General features: G+C 48.4%; 1 protein-coding gene across 2 annotated transcripts in view; it reads right to left on the bottom strand.

The window, feature by feature from the left end:
- Positions 1–24,321, bottom strand: part of scn5lab (sodium channel, voltage gated, type V-like, alpha b) — a 707,937-nt gene that overhangs the window by 279,025 nt on the left and 404,591 nt on the right. The window contains exons 1-4 of one of the 2 annotated variants that reach the window (XM_038798481.1): positions 13,586–13,695; positions 10,050–10,139; positions 6,758–6,886; positions 5,406–5,497 (exon numbers count right to left, since the gene is read on the bottom strand). The exons of the other annotated variant lie outside the window; for it this stretch is intronic. Of the exons in view, the coding sequence (XP_038654409.1) occupies positions 5,406–5,497; positions 6,758–6,886; positions 10,050–10,129 (301 nt within the window). The 5' untranslated portion in view covers positions 10,130–10,139; positions 13,586–13,695. Of the gene's footprint in view, positions 1–5,405; positions 5,498–6,757; positions 6,887–10,049; positions 10,140–13,585; positions 13,696–24,321 lie in introns of those variants that run through there. 2 annotated transcript variants of the gene reach the window in all.

The raw sequence follows: 24,321 nt of genomic DNA, 5'->3' as shown, positions 1-24,321 counted from the left end.
GGCCCATCGTGGACTGGAGAATCGCCGGGGGGGGGGGGCGCTGCCAACAGACCCCGACCGGCGCGGCGCGATTCCCGCCCCCGCTGAAAAACTGGCGTCGGAGAATCTGGCAGCTGGCGTCGGGGTGGCTGGGCAGGCTTCACGCCGCCATCCCTGCAATTGGGAATCCTGCCCAAGAAGTCAAGAATAGGCCCAAAAGAGACAGAGATCAACAAGAAAAGGGTGAGGGAAGGATGGAAACAGGAAACAAAGTCAATGAAATGTTCCTGTTTCATCTTGAAGCCAAAATCACTCATTCCTGGAACCTGTCTGGTAAACCTCCTCTGTACCCATTCAAAGACCCTGGCATCTTTCCTACAATTTGGTGACCAGAGGTGGATACAGTACTCTACTGAGGCCTAACCAGAGTTTTTTAAATGTTCAACATAACTTTTCTGCTTTTGTACTCAATAATCTTTATTTATGAAGTCCTAATTGCTTTGTTAAGTACTTTCTCGGTGTGTCCTGTCACCTTCAAAGAACTATGTACATTAATCCCCCAAGATGCTCCTGCCTTGCACACTGTTTAAGACTGTGTCATTAAATCTATATTGTCTCTCTCTCTATCCCTTCTGCCAAGTGCATCACCTCACATTTCTCTGTATTACATTCTATCTGCCATTTGTCCGCCCATTCTGCAAGTCCATGTCCTGTTGTTGTTGATTGAGATCAACTTCACTGTTCGTCTGACCTCCAACTTCATCGTCGCTGGCAAATTTAGGAATTTTGCTCTGTATTTGAATATCCAATCAATTTGCGTATGTCAGAAAAGCACTGGTCTTCGCACTGATGATCGTCCTCATCCATTATTGTCCTGTGATCCACAAGAGAGTTGGAAAGCTACCAAGTCGTTCGGCTTTTTGTGACCATGTCTGGCAGTGTCAAATGTCCTTGTGTTTCCAGTTACACTTAAAATCCTAGATGTACACAGGGCCAGAACAGACCATTGCAAGGTGAGTCTCACTTCGATAAGATTTTCCTTGTGGATGGGCTGACCATTCTTTATTTGCGGCGATATAATTGTGTCCAATTCACAGAATCAGTACAGTGTAGGAGGAGTCCTTCAGCAACACAACGAGCATTAAGGGATGAGTGCATTGGTGTCCTCAAACAGCTAGGCCCATCGTGCAATACTCTACTCTCGTCCATTGGAAAGTTTTTCAGGCACCTGATTCTTTAATTAGGACACTACGGGCAATTTAGCATGGCCAATCCACCTAACCCGCACATCTTTGGACTGTGGGAGGAAACCGGAGCACCCGGAGGAAACCCACGCACACAGGGGGAGGACGTGCAGACTCCACACAGACAGTGACCCAGCCGGGAATCGAACCTGGGACCCTGGAGCTGTGAAGCATTTATGCTAACCACCATGCTACCCTGCTGCCCTAATTTAGTCCTCAAAAACTACTCAAACCACAGTACATTGAAAGAAGACGGGAAATATTCAGTGACTGAGGATTGAAATGCAAATCCTTGATCTTCAGCTGGGTACTGGAGGTGTCCAGTCCATTTGTTTTCTTAAAATTCATTTTTATGGGATGTGGGCTTTGCTGGCTAGAACCATAGAATTCCTCCAGTGCAGAAGGAGGCTATTCAACCCATCACATCTGCACCGACCCTCTGAAAGAGGACCCTTCCTGCGACCACTCTCCCTCCCAACCGAGGGACAACCGAGCATGGCCAAACCAATCCACTTAACCTAAACATCTTTGGACTGTGGGAGGAAACCGGAGGAAATGTCCTTAGACACGTGAGAACTTACAAAGTCCATACAGGTGATCACCCAAGCCCGGAACTGAACCCGGGTCCCTGGCGTTGCGAGACAGCAGCGCCAACCACCGTGGCACCCAGCATTTGTTGCCCAACCCTACTTGCCCTTGAGAAGGTGGTATTGAGCTGCCTTCTTGAACCGTTGCAATCCATGTGGCATAGGTACACCCACTGTGCCTTTAGGGAGGGAGTTGCAGGATTTTGACCAAGCAACAGTGAAGGAACGGCCGAAATATTTCCAAGTCAGAATGGTGAGTGACTTGGAGAGGAACTTCCAGGTGGTGGTGTTCCCAGGTATCTGCTGCCTTTGTCCTTCCAGATGGGAGTGATTGTGAGTTTGGAAGGATCCTTAGTGAGTTCCTGCAGTGCATCTTGTAGATCGGGGTTTTCAAACTCAGCGTCATGACCCGTGGGTGGATGGTGGGCAGGTGTTGGGAGGGTCACGGAGCAATCGGTTGTGGCATCCCTAATCACGGGATATGCACCCAAAGGCCACAACGGGCTTTTCAGAAGTGGCAGCAGAGCAGATCACGTGCCTGGCACGTACACTGATGTCACATGCCCTGTCCTTTGGTCTGTGCTTTGGGCACAAAATCACGGAGGAGAGATTCCTCCAATTTGTAGCTGCCAGCAAGCAAGCAACAGGACTGTGTGAAGAACTGAAGATGGAATTGATTCAGAATTGATTCTGCTGGAGAGAGCTTCGCAGGAGAGTCCATGGCAGGACTAAGTGCTGGTGTGAGGTGTATACATAGCCCCAGGGCCTCTGGTGAACAACTCAAATAAAAAGAAACTGAAATCGGGAACAAAACAGTATAAATAAATACTATTTCTTGAGGTATGGTGTGGTAGTATGACGAGGGGTATTACGGTACCTGGGAGTGTGAGCTGCTATTGGTGTAGAAGGCTCGCTGCCTATTGGCCCAAGTGTTGTCTTCTCATTGGTCGAAAGGAAGGTAGCCCCGCCTATGAGGCGGAGTATAAGAACCCGTGTTTCCCAGCATCCAGGTCATTTCTGTACTCCTGCTGCTGGGCACACTTCTTGTAGATTAAAGCCTTTGATTCAGACTACTCCTTCGTTTCTGTGTTCATTGATCGCGCATCATATGGCTTTGTTAATTTTGCCAGTGCAAATTAGGATACAAAGCCCATGCATGTTATATGTAGGGAAGTACTGGCAAATGAAAGTTTAAAACCTTCAAAACTTGAAAGGCATGGCGAGAATAAGGAAAAACCTCTAGATTTGTTTTTTTAAAAGCATGCAGTGAGAACTTCAATCATCAGCTGAAATCCTGAGCAGAAATGTAACATTGAATGACAAAGTGAGATCGTGAAGATCGAGCAGGCTCACAAAGGTTTGCTGGCATAGGTCGGGAAGGTCAGTCAGCAAGGATCGCGAAGGTCGGCAAAAGTGGGTCCCGGGAAGAATGTTTGAAAAACACAGTTGTAGATGGTACATACTGCTGCAACTGTGCATCTCTAGTGGAGGGAGTGAATGTTTCTGGAAGGGGTGGCAATCAAAAGATCCGTTTTGTCCTGGATGGTGTCGAGCTTCTTGAACGTTGTTTGTGCTGCACTCATCCAGGCAACTGGGGAGTATTCCATCACACTCCTGACTTGTGCCTTATAGATGGTGGACAGGCTTTGGAGTGTCAGGAGGTGAGTTACTCGCCGCAGGATTCCAAGCCTCTGACTGCCTCTTGTAGCCACAGTATTTATATGGCTAGTACAGTTCAGCGTTTGGTCAATGGTAACCCCCGGAATGTTGGCAATGGCGGAATTACTGATGGTAATGCCATTGAATGTCATGGGGCGATAGTTTGAGTCTCTCGAACTGGAAATGGTCATTGCCTGGCACAAATATAACTTGCCACTTGTCAGCCCAGGCCTAGATACTCGTCTAGTTCTTGCTGCATTTGCACGTGGACTGCTTCAGTGTGTGAGGAGTCGCAAATGGCGGGGAACATTGTGCAGTCATCAGCGAACATCCCCACATCTGACCCCATGTTGGAAGGAAGATCATTGATGAAGCAGCTGAAGATGGTTGTTGGGCCTTGGACCCGAGCCTGAGGAACTCCTGCAATTATGTCCCAAGACTGAGATGACTGACCTCTAATAACCAGAACCATCTTCCTTTTTCATACATAAATAACACTGGGACCATACTCCTCCCGACCATGCTATGGTACTGCTACCATAAACACTTGTTATTTCATTACTATATTAATTGGTAATATATTAGGGGCTGGTTTAGCTCACTCAGCTAAATCGCTGGCTTTTAAAGCAGACCAAGCAGGCCAGCAGCACGGTTCGGTTCCCGTACCAACCTCCCCGAACAGGTGCCGGAATGTGGTGACTAGGGGCTTTTCACAGTAACTTCATTGAAGCCTACTCGTGACAATAAGCTATTTTCATTTTCATTTCATTTTCATTGCCCAAGGATTAAACAAAGGAACGCACCCTTGAAAAGAACAAAAATCCTGCTTCGTTAACAAGATAAAAGCAGTAATTGGAATCCCTACAGTGCAGAAGGAGGCCATTCGGCCCATCAAGTCTGCATCAACCTTGGAAAGAGCACCCAACCTAGGCCCACGCCTCCACCCTATCCCCGTATCCCACCTTACCTTTTGGACACTAAGGGGGAATTTAGCATTTGCAATCCACCTGACCTGCAAAAACCATTGGACTGCGGGAGGAAACTGGAGCACCCGGAGGAAATCCACGCAGACACAGGGAGAACATGCAAACTCCACACAGGCAGTCACCCGAGACCGGAATCGAACCTGGGTCCCTGGTGCTGTGACGCAGCAGTGCTAACCATTGTGCTAACATGCTACCCATACATAGACAAGAGGCTGGATTCTCTGCAACCCTGCGCTGAATTCGCATTCGGCGCAGGGGTGGAGAATCCACTTTCACGGCAAAATCGGCTCGCCGGCAGTTCGCCGATTCTCCAGGACCCAAGAATCGGTGTGATGGCGGAGTACGCCGAACCGCCGGAGGCCCATTGACGGAGGCCCGTCCAGCAATCCTCCGCTCCCGACCGGCTGGGTTCCCGACGGCCTGCAAACTAACCTTGCCGGTCGGGATGCTGGCATGGCGGCTAGGACTCGGTCAGCGGCCGCCCTGTTGGGCATTGAATTAGCTGATCTGTTTTCCAGGAATCTCTGGAGTAAAACTCCAGCGTTTTTACGCCGGCGTGAGGACATAGTCCCATTTTGGGAGAATCCAGCCTCAAGGAAAATCACTTAAATCCATGGCTTAATAAGTTTATATTTAAGCTATTATTCCAAGGAGATGTCTTATTGCCAAAGACTCATCTCATTTAGAACTGTCAGTAGAGTGCAACCCTTTGTGCTCAACATCTCACCTGGAATGATCAAAATAATTTCCAGCACTTGAAAATACTTTTAAACGTTCTGACATAATCCAGTTCAGCAATTTCAGTCACAAATCTGCAATAAGCAAGAGGCCCACATGGGCAACAATGGGACATCTTCCACAGCTGTGGAAGGAGCAGTCAGGAAGGGGAGAGTCAGGAACGGCCACGGACACCACTGATATTTTGCAGCTAGCTCCGCAGAGATTCTTACCTGGGATGACTGAAATTGTTTTCAACGCTCTCAATACTCTGAATGTTCGAAGAGCTGAAACATTGCCGAGCTGTATGAATTCTGTTACGTACCTGTAGGACCAAACCACAATGATTTGAAATGACAGTTTATTTCCAATTTGTTCCCCCGATGCTGGTCTTGCAAAGTATTTTCAGCACTGAAACAGGCCCTTCAGCCCAACAGGTCCATGCCCCACATGGGCCTCCTCCTTACCCCTCTTTTTGAAAAACTAATTCCAATTAAGGGGCAATTTAGCGTGGCCAATCCACCTATCCTGCACATCTTTTGGGTTGTGGGGGCAAAGCCCACGCAGGCACGGGGGAGAATGTGCAAACTCCACACGGACAGTGATCCGGGGCCGGGATTCGAACCCGGGTCCTCGGTGCCGTGAGGCAGCAGTGCTAATCATTGGCGCCCTTCTCCTTACCCTTCTTTATCCAACAACCTTATCAGATCCTTGCCTTTGTGTGTTTATCAAGTTTCCCTGAATTACAACGACGCCTCGGCTGTGGGGCCTTGACGAGTTTCTGAATGTTGCACCGTATTCCGTTTGAAACTGAAGGAAAACATTTGGTAATCATCTGTGTGATTACCATTCCTGATAAAACATGAAACCATTGAGATTTTGTAAAGAAGGAAATCTGCCGTCCTTACCTGGTCCGGCCTACATGTGACCCACAGCAAGGTGGCTGACTCTGAACTGCCTGCTGCAATGGCCTAGCCAGTAAACCATTCAGTTCAAGGGCAATTAGGGGTGGGCAATAATTGCCGGCCCAGTCAGTGATGCCCATCCCATCAGAGAATAAAATAAATGCCCTTCTTGGTACCAGAAAAAAAAACGAAAATCCAAAAAGTGAGGATTGAGGAACAATGTTGAGAATGGCTAGCTTTCGGAGCGCAGCTACTTCACCAGGGCCACTCACCTGAGGAAGGAGCAGTGCTCCGAAAGCTAGTGATTCCAAATAAACCTGTTGGACTTTAACCTGGTGCTGTAAGACTTCTTACTGTGCCCATCTTAATACTACAATTACTCTGTTACAACATGATTTCGAACAGTGACAAATGTTTAATTCTCTGGTGGATTATCAGTGAAGAAACAAACCCGGGTTATCGAAAATGGCAGAGAGGAAAGCTTAGTTTCAGAAGAGGGGCAAATTCAAATTTCAGCAAAAATGAGATAGAAGAGAAGATGGAGGAACAGACAGAACATTGTTAGAACATTAAATGCATCAGTCAAGAAGGTATTCCCGAATGAGAGAATTAAAACACAGGAAGAGATAGAAAAGCAAATTGTTGGTCGTGCAATGAAGCCAGGTTTATTTTATACTTACGCCATTAAAACAACGCTGAAATCCAACCAATTCCATGGATCTCGAAGGAAGGTGAATCCATCAATGCAGAATCCCCTGGCCAATATTTTTATCAGCGATTCAAAAGTGTAAATTCCAGTGAAAGTGTACCTGGTTAGACATTTGGGAAATGAACAGCGTTAGCAGGCTATGAAGGGATCGGGGTGTGGTCACAGCATGCGCCACCTCGCGTGTGACCCCAGGATACAAGATGGCAAAGAGAGTGAGGTGGAGAAGCAGGTGAGATTGTCAGCCTTACAATGATTGCAAGCTTCAATACGTATTCTCAATGAATTGGTGGTCATCAAGTCAGGAATGAACAACGTTTGACAAGTCATTTTATACCAAAGAGCGCATCTTCTGACAAGTCAATGAAAAGGGGTGAGGATATGAAGCATTCAGTATTATCCTCACTGGCATTTGAGTGATTGTACACCATACCTCTCAACTCTCTGAAATGAGGCTCACTTTCCAATCATTCCTGCTCTCTTGGACTTTAGTGCAGAAAATGGTACACACAATGTGACTAAAAAAGAACCGTCTGCTTAATTAAGCTAACACACCAAAAACCAGACTTGTAGACAAGAACATTAAAATTTTGAGGAACATGCAGTATTAACTATACCCTAGAAGCCCCTCGATTTTTGATACATCAACCCCACTTTGTTCTTACCCAGGATGTGTTCCTTCCCAAGAAACTACTCTGGGACCTGGAGAAAATGGTTGAGCTGACAGCACGTTTGAGATACGAGTAGGGGTGAAGCAGTCCTGAGCCAGATATCGACCCAAGGTGGAATCATTGGATCGAGGAGGCCATTCAGCCCTTGGGTCTGTCCTGCCGTTCAATTAGTTTATGGCTGCTCTGCATCTTAACTCTATTTTCCCCCCTTGGTTCAGTAAATCTCAATACCCTTTCCAAATAAAAAATAGCCATTGATCCCAGTTTTGAAAACTTTAATGGGGCCCCCAAGCCTCAACATTCATGTTGGGTTTGGTGGGTCCAGGTTTTGAGCTGAGGAGGTGAACCCCATGGTCAGACTTGATCGCAGAACTCTAAGGCAGGGCCAAAGAGTGCCAATGCGTACGTATCACCAGTCCGTCATTGCTGTGACCTTCAGAACATTTTACCGTGTTTAAACGGCCACAAGCATTTTTGTGATTTTATAAATAATCTCACAATCCTGAGTTTTCTTATCCACCATGCCTGCTGCATCATTGTGACCAGCAATGCAGGAGCTCTTAGTTATGCAGTTTGTATCTGTGCTTCATTGTGCCAGTTGTGACTGAACAATGACCCAATAGTTGACAACACAAGTACATACGCTCTCATCAGAAGATTTGGAGAAACCATGTTCACATTGAAAGCATGACCCTTACATGGACACGGCGTACTCCTCCAAAATTTAATTTGTTTCCGAAGGATTGCCCTTTATTCAGTTGAATAAATAAGAGTCCACAGAATCACACAGGGCAGGAGAGGCCCTTTGGCCCATCGAGTCTGCACCGACACATGAGAAACACCTGACCCGGGCAGCATGGTGGCACAGTGGTTAGCACTGCTGCCTCATGACGCCGAGGTCCCAGGTTCTAACCCGGCTCACTGTCCATGTGGAGTTTGCACATTCTGCCCGTGTTTACGTGGGTTTCACTCCCACAAACCAAAGATGTGCAGGGTAGGTGGATTGGCCATGCTAAATTGCCCCTTAATTGGAAAAAATTAATTGGGTACTCTAAATTTGTAAAAAAAAAGACAAACATCTGGATCTACCTACATGCCTAACCCCATTTACCAGCACTTGGCCCATACCCTTGAATCTTATGATGTGTAAAGTGCTCGCCCAGGCACCTTTTAAAGGATGTGAGGCAACCTACCTCTGCACGGGGTAGGGCAGCACAAGTGGATAGCACTGTGGCTTCACAGATCCAGGGTCCCAGGTTCGATTCCCCACTGGGTCACTGTCTGTGCGGAGTCTGCATGTTCTCCCTGTGTCTGCGTGGGCTTCCTCTGGGTGCTCCGGTTTCCTCCCACAGTCCAAAGACGTGCAGGTTAGGTGGATTGGCCATGCTAAATTGCCGTTAGTGACCACAAAGGTTAGATGGGGTTATTGGATAGGGTGGAAGTGAGGGCTTAAGTGGGTCGGTGCAGACGCGATGGGCCAAGTGGCCTCCTTCTGCACTGTATGTTCTATGCTCTATGCCACCCTCCCAGGCAGTGCGTTCCAGACCGTCACCACTCTCTGGGTAAGAAGGTTTCCCTCACGTCCCCCCTGAACCTTCTGCCCCCACCTTGAACCTTATGTGACCTTGTGACTGATCCTTCAACTAAGGGGAACAGCTGATCCCTATTCACCCTGTCCATGCCTCTGTTCTTGCAAGAAGAGCATAGTCATTATAGAAGCATCTTCTCAAGAGCTGGGTCTACCTACCTCAAAAGCTGAATCAGAATTACCCACGTGGGGGAGGTTTGTGTTAAGCCTCCATTTGCTAAATGGATCCCTCTTGAATGTCATTGATTCCATCTCCATTCTTTGCTAGTTTGCATGTACCAAGTTCTGCACGCTTCAAGTTGAGAGGTATGTTCTGGACTCAGAATGGGGAATGACTCCCAGGGTTCATTTCATGCTAAATATCAATGAACCCCTGCTTTTTGGAGAAAAATCATTTTCAACAGTCCTTTGGTGGTGAGTATTTACATAAGAATCAGGCCTTTTCATTAAAGGAAGAAAGGATAATTTGCAATCGTTCAACTTTCAGTATTAGATCGAAAAACCATTTTGATAATACAAGTATCGCCTCGTTATTTTATCAAAGTGGAATTTATAGAAATGCTCACACTGTTGCGATAATCAAATGGCAATTATAATGGATGCCAACAGTGTAGTGTAGAATTATATTTACCTAGAGCTTCTATCCCACCTATAACTATGAAAGTAAAAGCATTTCTTGGTTTATTCCTTTAATGAAAATTCAGGAAGAGAGCAAACCATCTTTGATAATGAAGTAAAACTCTGGGCGCACCATGATTTCAGCTGGATGCAGCATGAACATATGTGGGTAGCAAGTTATGAATCGGGTATACTTAAAAATATGAACTTACTTGCCGACTGGGGCTCACAGGGCAAGATAGACCTGGCAAAGCAGTTAATCGGGACAGGTAAGGGCACAGTTGAAAGGTCAACATTGTTTAAGGAATTTGGGCAGTAGCACAAGAGAACAGGTTTAATCACAAGAACACGTTACACTAGACTTGAAAGCAGTACGGTTCCATACTTACTCAACATTCTTTGTCCATGGGTCAGGCTCATTCATGGTCATAAATACACAATTGGTCAAAATAGTGCACATAATGAACATATTAAACAACGTGAAGTAAGAGTTAAGGAGAAGTTTCAGAACAGTTGACTGTTTTTCAACACACTTTACATAAGAAAGTAGAGAGATTTATTGTAATGTTTCACCCACTTAATTGGTTAATGAGTGAAATTGATTGCAACTGGCAATCTAAGGCTTTAGGAGTTGTATCATTGATGCTGCACCTCACTCCCATCAATTGTACATCCATTCAGGAGGTCAGTTAGCTGCACGGTTGGATCATGATGATGAGAGAGGCCAACAGCATGGGTTTGATTCCTGTACTGGCTGACGTTATGCGCGAAGGCCCAGTCTTCTCAACCTTGCGCCTCGCCTGAGGTGTGGTAACCCTCTGGTTAAATCACCGCCAGTCAGTTCTCAAAGGGGAAGAGCATCCTATGGCCCTTTGGGGATGTGGTAACATTTACATCCATCCAATCAAGATATGTTACACTGTGCCTCCCCTCCTCCCTCATCACCGAGAAACAGTCCCAAATTGAAAAGACTTCCTGACACCGAGCAGCGGCTCTGAACGGGCAGATCAACGTTCATTGAAGGAGTTACAGTTCTTCCCACACCCCTGCATTTTCTCCAAAACCCAGCAATTTGTTCCTTTGCAAATATCGATCCAATTTCCACCCATCTGTTTCTTTTACCAATTATCTTAAAATGTGCCCTTTGGTCGCTGATCCTCTGCCGTTGGAAACTATTTTTCCTTATTTACTCTATCAAAGCCTTTTGTGATAGTCAACACTTACTAAATCTTCCCTTAACTCTGGTTTTGTCACCTGCATTGAACCTACACCTCAGGAACTGCTGTGGTTCAAGAGGGCAGCTCACCCCTCCCGTGACGCTCCTTTAAAACTGAGATGAGGAGGGATTTCTTCAGCCAGAGGGTGGTGAATCTGTGGAACTCTTTGCCGCAGAAGGCTGTGGAGGCCAAATCACTGAGTGTCTTCAAGACAGAGATAGATAGGTTCTTGATTAATAAGGGATCAGGGGTAATGGGGAGAATGCAGGAGAATGGGGATGAGAAAAATATCAGCCATGATTGAATGGATCAGAGCGATGGGCCGAGTGGCCTAATTCTGCTCCTATGTCTTATGGTCTTATGAAGGGTAACTAGTAATGGGCAATAAATTCTGGCCTAGCCGGCGACATCCACATCCCGTCAAATTACCATTTCAGTGGCCACCGTTTTAACTGCAGTCACACAGACGTGAAGACAGACAATTGTTCTGGAATAATATCAACCAACAAAAGGGATAAATGATTTTAAAAATCTACTTGGTGGATTATTTCTGAATATATCATGGGGGTAAATGTTTGCAGTTATGGGACCTCTCAATATCTAGTCTCAGTGTGCGGGAATTACGTTAAAGAATTGAATGGAGCTATAACCATGTCCCATACTAGAGAGCAGGAATGTTGCAATTTATCACTCCTGTAGTGTGTCAGCCACCTCTCACAAAATTGAGCTGAAATTCATGGAAGGGTTTATTAACTATCCTCCCTGAGGGTGCCAAGATAAGAATGTGGCAAAGGTCAGGCCACAGGTCAGCTTCTGACCTCTCGCTGTTCCACTAGCAATTCAGAATGTCATCTCAAACCACGGAATCTGTTCCCCGGCTCTCAAAGACACCACCGGTCTGATTAGCGGCCTCTTAAGATGACATGGAAACTCATGACAGTGACAATGTGAAATGTGATTCAGGAAAGTCACGGAGGTGCCAAATCTGGCTTCAGGCCCACCCACAGGCTGCCACACAAGTGCTGCAAAATCAGGGGCTGGTTTAGCACAGGGCTAAATAGCTGGCTTTTAAAGCAGACCAAAGCAGGCCAGCAGCGCAGGATCAATTCCCGTACCGGCCTTCCCGAACAGGCGCCGGAATGTGGCGACGAGGGGCTTTTCACAGTAACTTCATTGAAGCCTACTTGTGACAATAAGCGATTTTCATTTTTCATTTTCATTTTCTAATCCTCTCTCTACCCAGAGGAGGTTCTGGTAAATAAGTCACTTACAACTGACCCCTCATCCCATTCACTGACCTCCCCCTGGTCCTATTCCCACTCACCCACCTCCTCCTCATCCCATTCCCACTCACCCACCTCCCCCTGGTCCTATTCCCATTCACCCACCTCCTCCTCATCCCATTCCCACTCACCTATCTCCCCCTGGTCCTATTCCCACTCACCCACCTCCTCCTTCTCCCATTCCCACTCACCCACCTCCTCCTCATCCCATTCCCACTCACCCACCTCCCCCGTCCCATTCCCACTCACCCACCTCCCCCCGTCCCATTCCCACTCACCCACCTCCCCCGTCCCATTCCCACTCACCCACCTCCCCCCGTCCCATTCCCACTCACCTATCTCCCCCTGGTCCCATTCCCACTCACCCACCTCCCCCCCGTCCCATTCCCACTCACCCACCTCCCCCCGTCCCATTCCCACTCACCCACCTCCCCCGTCCCATTCCCACTCACCCACCTCCCCCCGTCCCATTCCCACTCACCTATCTCCCCCTGGTCCTATTCCCACTCACCTATCTCCCCCCGTCCCATTCCCACTCACCCACCTCCCCCCTCACCCCATTTCCACTCACCTATCTCACCCTGGTCCCATTTCCACTCACCCACCTCCCCCCTCACCCCATTTCCACTCACCTATCTCACCCTGGTCCCATTTCCACTCACCCACCTCCTCCTTCTCCCATTCCCACTCACCCACCTCCTCCTCATCCCATTCCCACTCACCCACCTCCTCCTCATCCCATTCCCACTCACCCACCTCCCCCCATCCCATTCCCACTCACCTATCTCCCCCGGTCCTATTCCCACTCACCCACCTCCTCCTTCTCCCATTCCCACTCACCCACCTCCTCCTTGTCCCATTCCCACTCACCCACCTCCTCCTCGTCCCATTCCCACTCACCCACCTCCTCCTCATCCCATTCCCACTCACCCACCTCCTCCTTGTCCCATTCCCACTCACCCACCTCCCCCTTGTCCCATTCCCACTCGCCCACCTCCCCGTTGTCCCATTCCCACTCACCCACCTCCTCCTCATCCCATTCCCACTCACCCACCTCCTCCTCGTCCCATTCCCACTCACCCACCTCCCCCTTGTCCCATTCCCACGTACCCACCTCCTCCTCGTCCCATTCCCACTCACCCACCTCCCCCTCGTCCCATTCCCACTCCCCTCCCTCGCCCCAATCACTAACCAATGGAAGCAATTATTAAAAATTCAAACCCTTCTCAAATCCCCTTGAAATTTGGAACTCTATTATTTGAGCTCCTTAAGTTCCTTGCTGCCAGTAAACGCAGCCCTGGTTTTTCTCGGAATAAGCGTGCAATCCTATTCACCCTCTCACAGAGGTTTTCTTCGCTGCCTGCACTGCAGGATTCGAACGAGATTCCCTTCATTTGCTCCAACATTAAATTAGTAAAAGGATATGTATGTACTAAAATTTTAATAGCTATCCTTCTAACAGTGTGAAAAGGAGTCAGTAGGTACAATGCAGGTGTGGCACTAAAACGGAAGATGGTTTTCCCTTTGTTGATTACGATAAATGTCTGAAAGAGATAGACATTAGGGTAAGCAAACGACAATATAATTAGCACAGTGCATACAGAATTGAAAACAACAGTGGCTTTACAATCTTAACGGGCTCTCTCATGGCGTGATTTTCTGTGACAGTGTGTCATTGCGATAGTGTGTGGCATTGATATCATGTGACACTGTGACATTGTGTGTTACCGAGTGGAACTGTGCTCATGGAGTAACAGAATGGTCAAAGCACAGAGTGCGGCCATTCAACCCATCAAGTTTCTGCTGCCTCTCGACAAGAGCAATTTAGCTAGTTCCCCCCTCCACCCCCCCCCCCCCCCTCCACCCACATTATACTCAGCCTGCAGGAACCTCAGGAAATCAGACTCGTGCTGAGCTCATAAGGACAAATTATCCATAGTTTTTAGAGTGATTTGTGCCCTGAGTCAGGGTTCCAATCCGAAACCAGGCCACCCCAGTGCTCACGTGGTGGTATTACCATACATGAAGGTAATGCAAGGGTTAATGGAATGTATACAGACAGCCACTAGAGGGAGCTAGTCCGATGAGTATATAAGGGAAGATGCTTAGCCTCGTGGGACAGAAGGTTGGAGAAGGCGGTAGCAGAAGGAGTGAGGAGTTAGTTAGACAGACTGAAGATGGTGAGGGAGAGCAGATAGTAGTTTCAACTGGTGGTGAGTTTAGATGTAGATGAGATTAGTTTATGTGTTATTTATCAACTGTATGTTTCTGCAGGGTAAGTGTCAAATCCAGTTAGTAGTGTTAAATAAAATAGTTTTGTTTGTTAACAAAGCTTGTTCTTCTTTGATCAACACTACCCATCAAAACCATCCGGGTAAAGTAAAGCAGAAAACAACACACACGCCAGGTGTAGCAGGAGCCACAAGCGAAGAAAGACTTGTTTTACGGTGATCTGAATGTGTCTGTGCTCAAACCTACCGGTTTCCAACATCAACTTAAAACCTTTTCTGGGTTCCAATTTACATAGATACATAGAACATACAGTGCAGAAGGAGGCCATTTGGCCCATCAAGTCTGCACCAACCCATTTAAACCCTCACTTGCACCCTATACCCATAACCCACTAACCCCCCCTAACCTTTTTTGGTCACTAAGGGCAATTGAGCACAGCCAATCCACCTAACCTGCACCTCTTTGGACTGTGGGAGGAAACCGGAGCACCCGGAGGAAACCCACGCAGACATGGGGAGAACGTGCAGACTCCGCACAGACAGTGACCCAAGCCGGGAATCGAACCTGGGACCCTGGAGTTGTGAAGCCACAGTGCTAGCCACTTGTGCTACCGTGCTGCCCTATGCTTCCAATGCTTTTGGAATGTGTTCTTTTTTTAGAAAAAATGTAAAGTACCCAATTTTTTCCAATCAAAGGGTTTGATTAGTTATCTTTTGGAATGCTTTTGGATAGTTTTATGATGTTGACGTTCCCTGCCCAGGACATCAATTGATTTCATATCACACATTTACAAACAACAGTGAAAGGAGTCTAAAGATATGCAGCTTAGGTGGTTTGGTCATGCTGAATTTTCCCTTAGGGTGGACTTGCAGGAATAGGGCGGGGACTGGGCCAAGGTAGGGTAGTCTTTCAAATGGTCAGTGCAGACTCGATGGTTCGAATGGCCTCCTTCTGCACTGTAGGGATTCTATGAGTCCTTCACTCGATCACTGAGCAGGCTACATATTCTACTGGACTAGTATTCCAGAGGTTTGGGCTAATGGTGTAAGGAACATGAATTCAAATCACACCATGACAGTTGAGAAGTTGAATTCATTTTTTAAAAGTCTGGAAATTAATCGGTGGTTAACAGGAAGCTGTTGGGATGTCATGAAAAACCCAATTCCAAGTCCGCCAAGCTGACCAAATCCAGCCCATTAGTGATTCCAGTCCCACACCAATGTGGTTGGCGCGTAAATGCCCTCAGCTGCATCAAAACAGAGCCACTACCAGCTTCTCTGGGCAACTAGGGACGGGCAATAAATCCTGGGGTCACTCGTACCATGCAAGATTCCAAGAATTAATAAAAAAACTCAAAGGTGAGATATCCTATTGAATCCCTAACCCTGATATCATCATGGCACGGCCGTACTAAGAGGGGAAATCATCACTTTCAAAGCGTGAAGAGATAGGGAGGAGAGTGCGGCTAGGTAGCAGCTGGTTGACTCCACACTGGAGGTAGACTGTAAATACTCCAAGGCCCCGACCGTATAGCTCCTCGTGGAGAGGAAAGAGCTACAAAGGAACTTTGATCCGCTCTCCACCGGAAAGCAGTGCTCCAACTCCACCAGGCACGTGGGACCAGAAAAGATCAACAAAACCTTCAAGGCCTTCTACCAAGGGCTGTACACCTCAGAGCCCCCAATGGGGGAGTCCGGGATGAAACGGTTCCCTGATGGACTGGACATTCCAGCCGTGGGGGAGGGCAGAAAACGGGGCCTGGAAGCACCACTAGCACTGGGAGAGATCATGGACAGCATTAGCTCCATGCAGGCGGGGAGGGTGCCGGGACCAGATGGATTCCCGGCGGACTTCTACAAAACATTTGTGACAGCGCTGGCCCCGCACCTGTGTGAGATGTTCACAGACTTTCTTGCTGGGGCACACTGCCACGTACGCTAGCACAGGCCTCAATCTCGCTGATACCTAAGAAAGACAAAGACCCAACGGAATGTGGGTCATACAGACCCATCTCACTGCTAAATGCAGATGCCAAAATACTGGCCAAAATCCTAGCCAAAAGGCTAGAAGACTGTGTACCAGAGGTGGTCGCAGAGGACCAGACGGGCTTCGTCAAAGGTAGACAGCTTACCTCGAACATCAGGCGCCTGCTGAACGTGATAATGACCCCCTCCAGGGAGAGAACACCAGAGGTGATCATCTCCCTAGACGCAGAAAAGGCCTTCGACAGAGTCGAATGGAAATACCTCAGAGGTACTGGAGCGGTTCGGGCTTGGAACAGGGTTCACCTCCTGGGTAAAGCTCCGATACAACGCTCCCATGGCGGGCGTACGGACCAACAACACCAGCGCCCGATACTTCCAGCTGCACAGGGGCACCAGACAAGGATGCCCACTGTCCCCGCTGCTGTTCGCTCTAGCGATTGAACCGCTAGCAATCGCGCTCAGAGCATCAAAAGCTGGAGGGGGATCTGTAGGGGCGGCAGAGAGCACAGAGTCTCACTCAATGCAGATGACCTGTTCCTCTACATTTCGGACCCACAAAGCAGCATGGACGGAATCATCGCGCTCCTGAAAGAGTTTGGTGCCTTCTCGGGCTACAAACTCAACATGAGCAAAAGCGAGATCTTCCCGGTGCACCCACAAGTAGGGGGGGCAGCACTAACGGGACTGTCGTTTAAACAAGACCGACACAAATTCCGCTACCTGGGGATCCAAATAGCGCATGGCTTGTAATGGATCCACAAATGGAGCCTCACCGGTTTGACGGAGGAAGTAAAAAAGGACTTGCAAAGATGGAACACACTCCCTCTCTCCTTCGCGGGGGATCAAAATGAACGTACTGCCCAGGTACCTCTTCCTACTTAGATCCATTCTGATCTACATTCCGCAAGGCCTTTTTCAAAGCACTGGACAAACTAATCATGGTGTTCGTAATGTGGGGGGGGGGGGGGGGGGGAAGAGAATGCTAGAATCCCAAAGAATGTCCTACAAAAAACAAAATCCATGGGGGGCTAGCCCTCCCAAACCTACAATTCTACCACTGGGTGGCGACGGCCAAGGGAATAAGGGGATGGATCAAAGAGCCAGATGCCGAGTGGGTACGTGCGGAAGAGGCCTCCTGCATGGGGACCTCCCTCCGGGCCCTCGCCACGGAAACACTCCCATCCCCACCCAAAAAACACTCCAGCAGCCCAGTGGTGACAGCCACCCTCCAATCCTGGAACCAACTACGGCAGCAATTTGGCCTAACCAAAATGTCGGACAAAGCTCCCATCTGCAACAACCATAGATTCACACCAGCACTGACTGACGCCACCTTCAAAAGGTGGGGGCAGGACGGACGGACACTGACAGTCAGGGACCTATACACGGATGGCAGGATCGCAACACTAGATTAACTGACAGAGAAATTCCAGCTAGCCAGGGGGAATGAGATAAGGTATCTATGATGTGACCATCAATTCACTCGAGACACGATAGGAAGTAAACTGTGGCTTTAATAGACTTATAACTGAGCCTGCCTGCGACCAGAAGAACTGAGGGCAGACTCACAAGGCTGCAGCTCTTTATACTTCCGGTAGTGGGAGGGGCCATGGGCAGAGCCTCATCTCCCCCTGTGGGCAGAGCTGTGCAACGGCTCACAGACAGAGCCCACAAGGACACAATGCTATACAGTGTGAACGCAATACTATACAGTGTGAATTACATGATGTACATTCACCACAATCTACAATTCAAAAACTTTCTACGAAAGGAGACAAGGATATATCCACAACCACCACAACATAGGTTACTGGAAGAGTTACTGGACGCAAGCATACTAGATAAAGGAAATTGTAGCGACATGTATGACCACATGTCAGATCAGCCAGATCTATTCCTGGGGAGGAGGGCGGACGCCCTTGCCTTTGCCTCCCTGATCGCCCGCCGTAGAATCCTGTTTGGCTGGCGGTCAGCAGCACCACCCAAAGCTGCAGACTGGCTGTCCGACCTCTCGACATCTCTCCAAATGGAGTAAATCAAATTCGCCATCTGAGGGTCAGACGACGGCTTCCACAGAACGTGGGAGCCATTCTCGCAATTGTTCCGGGACCTGTTTGTGGCCAACGAACAAGCAGAGGAAAAGCCAGGTAGCCAAGAATCAGGGGAAAGTAGCCAAGGCATGAGAGGGAGAAATAGACCGGGAGAGGGGGGGGATGGGGGACAGCTAAACCTAAGAGGAAAGAAAGGCGAACCACAGGAGGTGGGGGGGGGGGGGGGGATAGAGGTAAGGGACAGGGTACAAGAGAGGAGAACCAGGGAGCTGGGGGGGAGGCAGGGGAATAATGGCCGGAAGGAGGGCACGGGAAATGATAACAAACTTGGCATCTCCAGGAACACAGAACAAGGAGAATACAGACGAAAGGCATGAGGAACGGCTGAAGCGGAGGTGAGCGCGAGAAGACAACGTCAGCGAGATCCGTCCGGGAGAAGCAAGCGGCAACACCAACACCAGACCCATTCGAGTATTGCCCACTGTAATTATTTCTCTGGCACCCAAATGTATATTTACCTCCCCAGTCTGCACCCCCCCCCCCCACTCCCCCCCACAACCAGTCACCTACTTATGTGCTGTAAATAATTTTGCCAGTTATACAGAGTTGCGACTGTTGAGCCGGTGCACAATACCCTACCAGTTATTCTATTTTATTTTTTATTATTTCTTTTTTTTTGGTATGTTTGGGTGTGCCCTTCTCTTCTATATATGTATATATATGTATATATATATATTTCTTATTCTGTGTACATAACGGTAAATATACTTTGTTCAAAAACCCAATAAAAACAGTTATAAAAAATATATCATCGTGGCACAGTGGTTAGCATTGCTACCTCACAGTGTCAGAGACCTAGGTTCGATTCCGGTCTTGGGTGACTGTGTGGAGTTTGCACGTTCTCCCCATGTCTACGTGAGTTTCCTTCGGGTGCTCTGGTTTCCTCCCACAGTCCAAAGATGTGCAGGTTAGGTGGTTTGGCCATGATCAATGTGCAGGGTTACAGGAATAGGGGTGGGAAGTGGGGGGAGGGACAGTGCTCTTTCAGACGGTCAGTGCAGTCTCGATGGGCTGAATGGTCTCGGTCTGCACTCTTGGGATCTATGGGAATCCGGAACCTGCATATTCTATTGAATCCAGAACCCATTAGTCCAATTGAATCCAGATCCTAAATCTGTTCCCACTAAGGATGTCTTATTCTGCAGATGATGGAAGGAGCTAGATTATAGCAGGTGCTGTGTAACTTGCTGCTGGACTGCTGTTTCTGGATGTTTGGAACTGTAACGCTACCATTTCTGGAACAGCGAGATGATATAATTTTCCTTTATACACCCTTTGCAAAGGGGCTGACGTGTCACAGGCCAGAACTTGACAAGATCTCACTAAAGTCTGTTTCTTATCACTTTGGGTATGAAGAGGGTGAGGGCACTCAAGCACTTTGAAATACTTGGCGGTGCTTCGAGCCATTGATTCAGAGAGCGAGGGGGAGAAGGGTATATCTAAGCCTGCGGCTGAGAAGTGTCAGTAACGTGAGCCAGATTGGCATTCGGTAATCAGGCCTTTACTCAGCCTTTCAGCAAGTGGCGAGGAAAAACTGATCTCCAAAGGCTCAAATTAAGCCGAGTATCTGAGCTAGCCGCTGATTAGCTGCAGTTCCTTTGCAACTATTTCAAATGGGATATAATGGCAGGTTATTTTTTGTTTCCAATAAAATGAGCGACTGGGTGGGGGTGGGGGGGGGGGGGGGGGGGGTAAATGGTGTTCATCAGCAAATGACTAGTATCTTGTAACTATAGTGTGCTGCTCGGTATGTACACTGCTCTCTGAGGCAGACTGCCTTATTTGAGCCAGTGGTCGGGATTCCCGTTCTCTGTCGCTAAGATCAAGAATCCCATTTGGGTGGAGAATCGGGATCCGAGCTGGGGCGGCAAACCGGCCGAGAGTCTCAGGTGCCCCCTCCGCCAGCCGAACAGGTTTCCCAGCCGGACTTCCCACCCCGACTCAGCGGGATCATGCAAGCAGCTCATTAGAGCTATTTTGCACCATAGAATCCCTACAGTGCAGAAGGAGGCCATTCGGCCCATTGAGTCTGCACCAGCCCTTCCTCCGATAGAGCACACTACCTAGACCCAATCCCCCGCCCCTATACCCGCAACCACAACTAACCATTGGGCAATATTAACATGGCCGGTTCACCTAACCTGCACATCTTTGGGCTGTGGGAGGAAACCGGAGCACCGGAGGAAACCCACGCAGACACGGGGAGAACGTGCAGACGCCGCACAGACACCCGAAGTTCGAATTGAATTCGGGGTCCTGGCACTGTGAGGCAGCAGTGCTAATCACTGTGCCACTGTGCCACCCCGCATGTCATTGGCGGGCAGGACGCACTATTCACAAGCCAGGTGGGATGCTCAGACCCTCCCACCCCAGCCGATGATGTGAATTGGTGCAAGTATTGAGGAGTGTGGACCTGGCACCTTGTCTGAAGGGCGGCAAGGTGGCAAGTACACTCCCAACAATTGCCGACAGGGTGCCGAGTATGGGTCCTTCGTGGAGGTGGGGGACAGCGGGGCTGGTACTGGGCTAGAGAGGCTCATGTTGGGGGTGGTCCCTGGGATGGGGCTTCCTTTGTCCGCTTTCCTTAGCTGCAACCTTTAAAACCATTTAAACCATTAAACAGTTAGTGACAATAAAGTGCAAATGTGCTCATCTGTACTCCTATACCACTTAGGCAGTTACTCATATCATAAAATCACTACATTGCAGACGGAGGCCATTCGGCCCACCGGGTCAGCACCAACCCTCTGAAAGAGCCCCCTATCCAAGCCCACACACGCACCCTATCCCTGTAACTCAGTAACCCCACCTAACCTTTTTTTCTGGACATCTTTGGACTGTGGGAGGAAACCAGAGCACCCGGAAGAAACCCACACAGACAAGGGGAGAAAACGCAAACTCCACACATACAGTCACCCAAGGCCGGAATTGAACCCGGGTCCCTGGCGCTGTGAGGCAGCAGTGCTACCCTGTGCCGCCTGTTCGTTATCTCATTAATAGGGGCTGGTTTAGCACAGTGGGCTAAACAGCTGGCTTGTAATGCAGAACAAGGCCAGTGGCGCGGGTTCAATTCCCGTACCGGCCTCCCCGAACAGGCGCCGGAATGTGGCAACTAGGGTTTTTTCACAGTAACTTAATTGAAGCCTACTCGTGACAATAAGCGATTATTATCATTACAGGAAAGAACAGCTGTGGGGGTTGTCCCTTCACTTTCTAGGACGCTCTAGAGAACAAAGAGGCAGATTTATAACAAATGAGTGAGTTACTCTGAAGAATTCCTAGCCTCTGACCCGTTCTTATAGCCCCAGTATTTAAATAGCTGGTCCAGTTGTGATTTTGGTCAACATTTTGGGGCAGCAGGGTAGTATGGTGGTTAGCATAAATGCTTCACAGCTCCAGGGTCCCAGGTTCGGTTCCAGGCTGGGTCACTGTCTGTGTGGAGTCTGCACGTCCTCCCCCTGTGTGCGTGGGTTTCCTCCGGGTGCTCCGGTTTCCTCCCACAGTCCAAAGATGTGCGGGTTAGGTGGATTGGCCATGCTAAATTGCCCGTAGTGTCCTAATAAAAGTAAGGTTAATGGGGGGGGGGGGTTGTTGGGTTACGGGTATAGGGTGGATACGTGGGTTTGAGTAGGGTGATCATTGCTCGGCACAACATTGAGGGCCGATGGGCCTGTTCTGTGCTGTACTGTTCTATGTTCTAGTAACTCCAGGATATTTATAGTGAGGGTTTCAATTGCTTGCGTAGTGGTAGGGGTATGGCAGTGAGTGGTGAGATACATTGGGAAGAGGTTAGGTATGTTTGCATGTCCAAATAGATTTGATGGTTCAGATGCATAGATCCTTAAAATGCCAAGAACAAGTGCAGAAAATAATGTAAAAGGCTAATGTAATGCTAGCGCTTGAAGCAAGAGGATTGGAGTATAAAGACAGAGATTATGCTGCAGCTTTACAAAACCCTGGTTAGATCCCACTTGGAGTCACTGTGAGCAGATCTGGGTACCACACCTTAAGAAGAATATTTTGACCTTGGAGGGAGTGCATTGTAGGTTTACTAAAATGATACCTGGACTATAGGGGTGAAGTTATGAGGAGAGATTACACAAATTAGGCCCGTTTTCGCTAGAATTTCGAAGGTTAAGGGCTGATCTGATTGAAGTATTCAAGATATGTCCAGGGAAAGTCAGGGCAGATAAAGATAAACTATTTCCACTGGTTGGAGATTCTAAACCTAGGCGGGTGTAGTGTAAATATTAGGGCCAGGCCATTGAGGAGAGATGTGAGAAAGAACTTTTTCACTCAAAAAGTTTGGAACACTCTCCCACAAACAGGCTTATGGAGGCCGAAGGCAGGTATATGGAGTTAGGTCACAGATCAGCTATAATCTCATTAAATGGCGGGATAGGTTCGAGGGGCTGAATGGCCTACTCGTGTTCCTGTGTAAAAAATCTGTCCATATCTGCAATTCGAGTCGTGAGACTAGGAAATTTTAAGCTCTTCCCAGCATAGAACCACAGCACACTGACAATTCTCCCTCGGTTTAATTCAAGTTAAGTGTGATAAAAGTGTTTTTTTTTATTACGCCTGAAAAGCTTGATCAACATCATTTTGTTGGTGGGCTGCAAGTCTTGCCAGAATGGAGATGTTTGGATTGTTTCCCTGTCAAACACCTGAAGACGGTGGCACAACGGTCAGCACTGTTTCCTCACAGTTCAATTCTGACCTTGGGTGACTACTTTCTCCCCGTGTCTGTGTGGGTTTCCTCCGGGTGCTCCGGTGTCCAAAGATGTGCAGGTTAGGTGGATTGGCTGTGCTAAATTGCCCCTTAGTGTCCAAAGATGTGTGGGTCAGGTTACGGGGCTGCAGGTATGGGACGGGTGAGTGGACCTTGGTGAGGTGCTTTTTCGGAGAGTCAGTGCAGACTAGATTGGCCGAATGGCCTCCTTCTGCACTGTCGGGATCCTATGATCCTATGAAGACCACATTGCTGTATGTGACTGGAGTTGTGTGAAAACACATCATTTGTATTATGCAACTATCTTCCACACAAATAATCAGGGTAGCACAAGTGGCTAGCACTGTGGCTTCACAGCGCCAGGGTCCCAGGTTCGATTCCCTGCTGGGTCGCTGTCTGTGTGGAGTCTGCATGTTTCTCCCGTGTCTGCGTGGGTTTCCTCCGGGTGCTCCGGTTTCCTCCCACAGTCCAAAGATGTGCAGGTTAGGTGGATTGGCCATGATAAATTGCCTTTAGTGTTCAAAAAAGGTTAGGTTGGGTTATGGGGAGAGTGTGGAAGTGAGGAAATGGGTTGGTGCAGACACGATGGGCCGAATAGCCTCCTTATGCACTGTATGTTCTAGTATTATATAACCATCCTCCACCCACTGCTGTAGCCATGTGCTGATTGTGGTTAATTGAAGTTCTGCTTAATTGCACTCTGTTGAATAAATGAACTGTGCTGTAACATTGGCCGGAATTTTTCAGTCCTGCTGCCATGCGACCCAAAATTCCCGCCCGAAGTCAATGAGTTTTTTAATGGACCATCACAATTCCCTCCCCACCCACGACGACTTCCATGGTGGGACGTGCCGGAAAATTCAAGCCATAAACTCCACTTGCTGTAGAATAGACTTTGGAGGGGGGGATTTTCTGTCTGGAAAATAGACTTTGGATGGGGGGATTTTCCGTCCATTGTCGCCAATGGGATCTTTGAGTTCCGCTGATGGCTCACGGTAGGCCACCTACCACCACCACGAAACCCGCCGCGTGGGGTACGGAAAATCCCCCCTCCCCCCCCTTTGCTTGCCTTAAGTTTCTCTGGCTGACAGTGTTGTCAAT

This window comes from Scyliorhinus canicula, chromosome 5, assembly GCF_902713615.1.
Source record: "Scyliorhinus canicula chromosome 5, sScyCan1.1, whole genome shotgun sequence".
In the NCBI taxonomy this organism is placed as follows: domain Eukaryota; kingdom Metazoa; phylum Chordata; class Chondrichthyes; order Carcharhiniformes; family Scyliorhinidae; genus Scyliorhinus; species Scyliorhinus canicula.
This window is presented reverse-complemented; position numbering and strand designations above follow the sequence as displayed.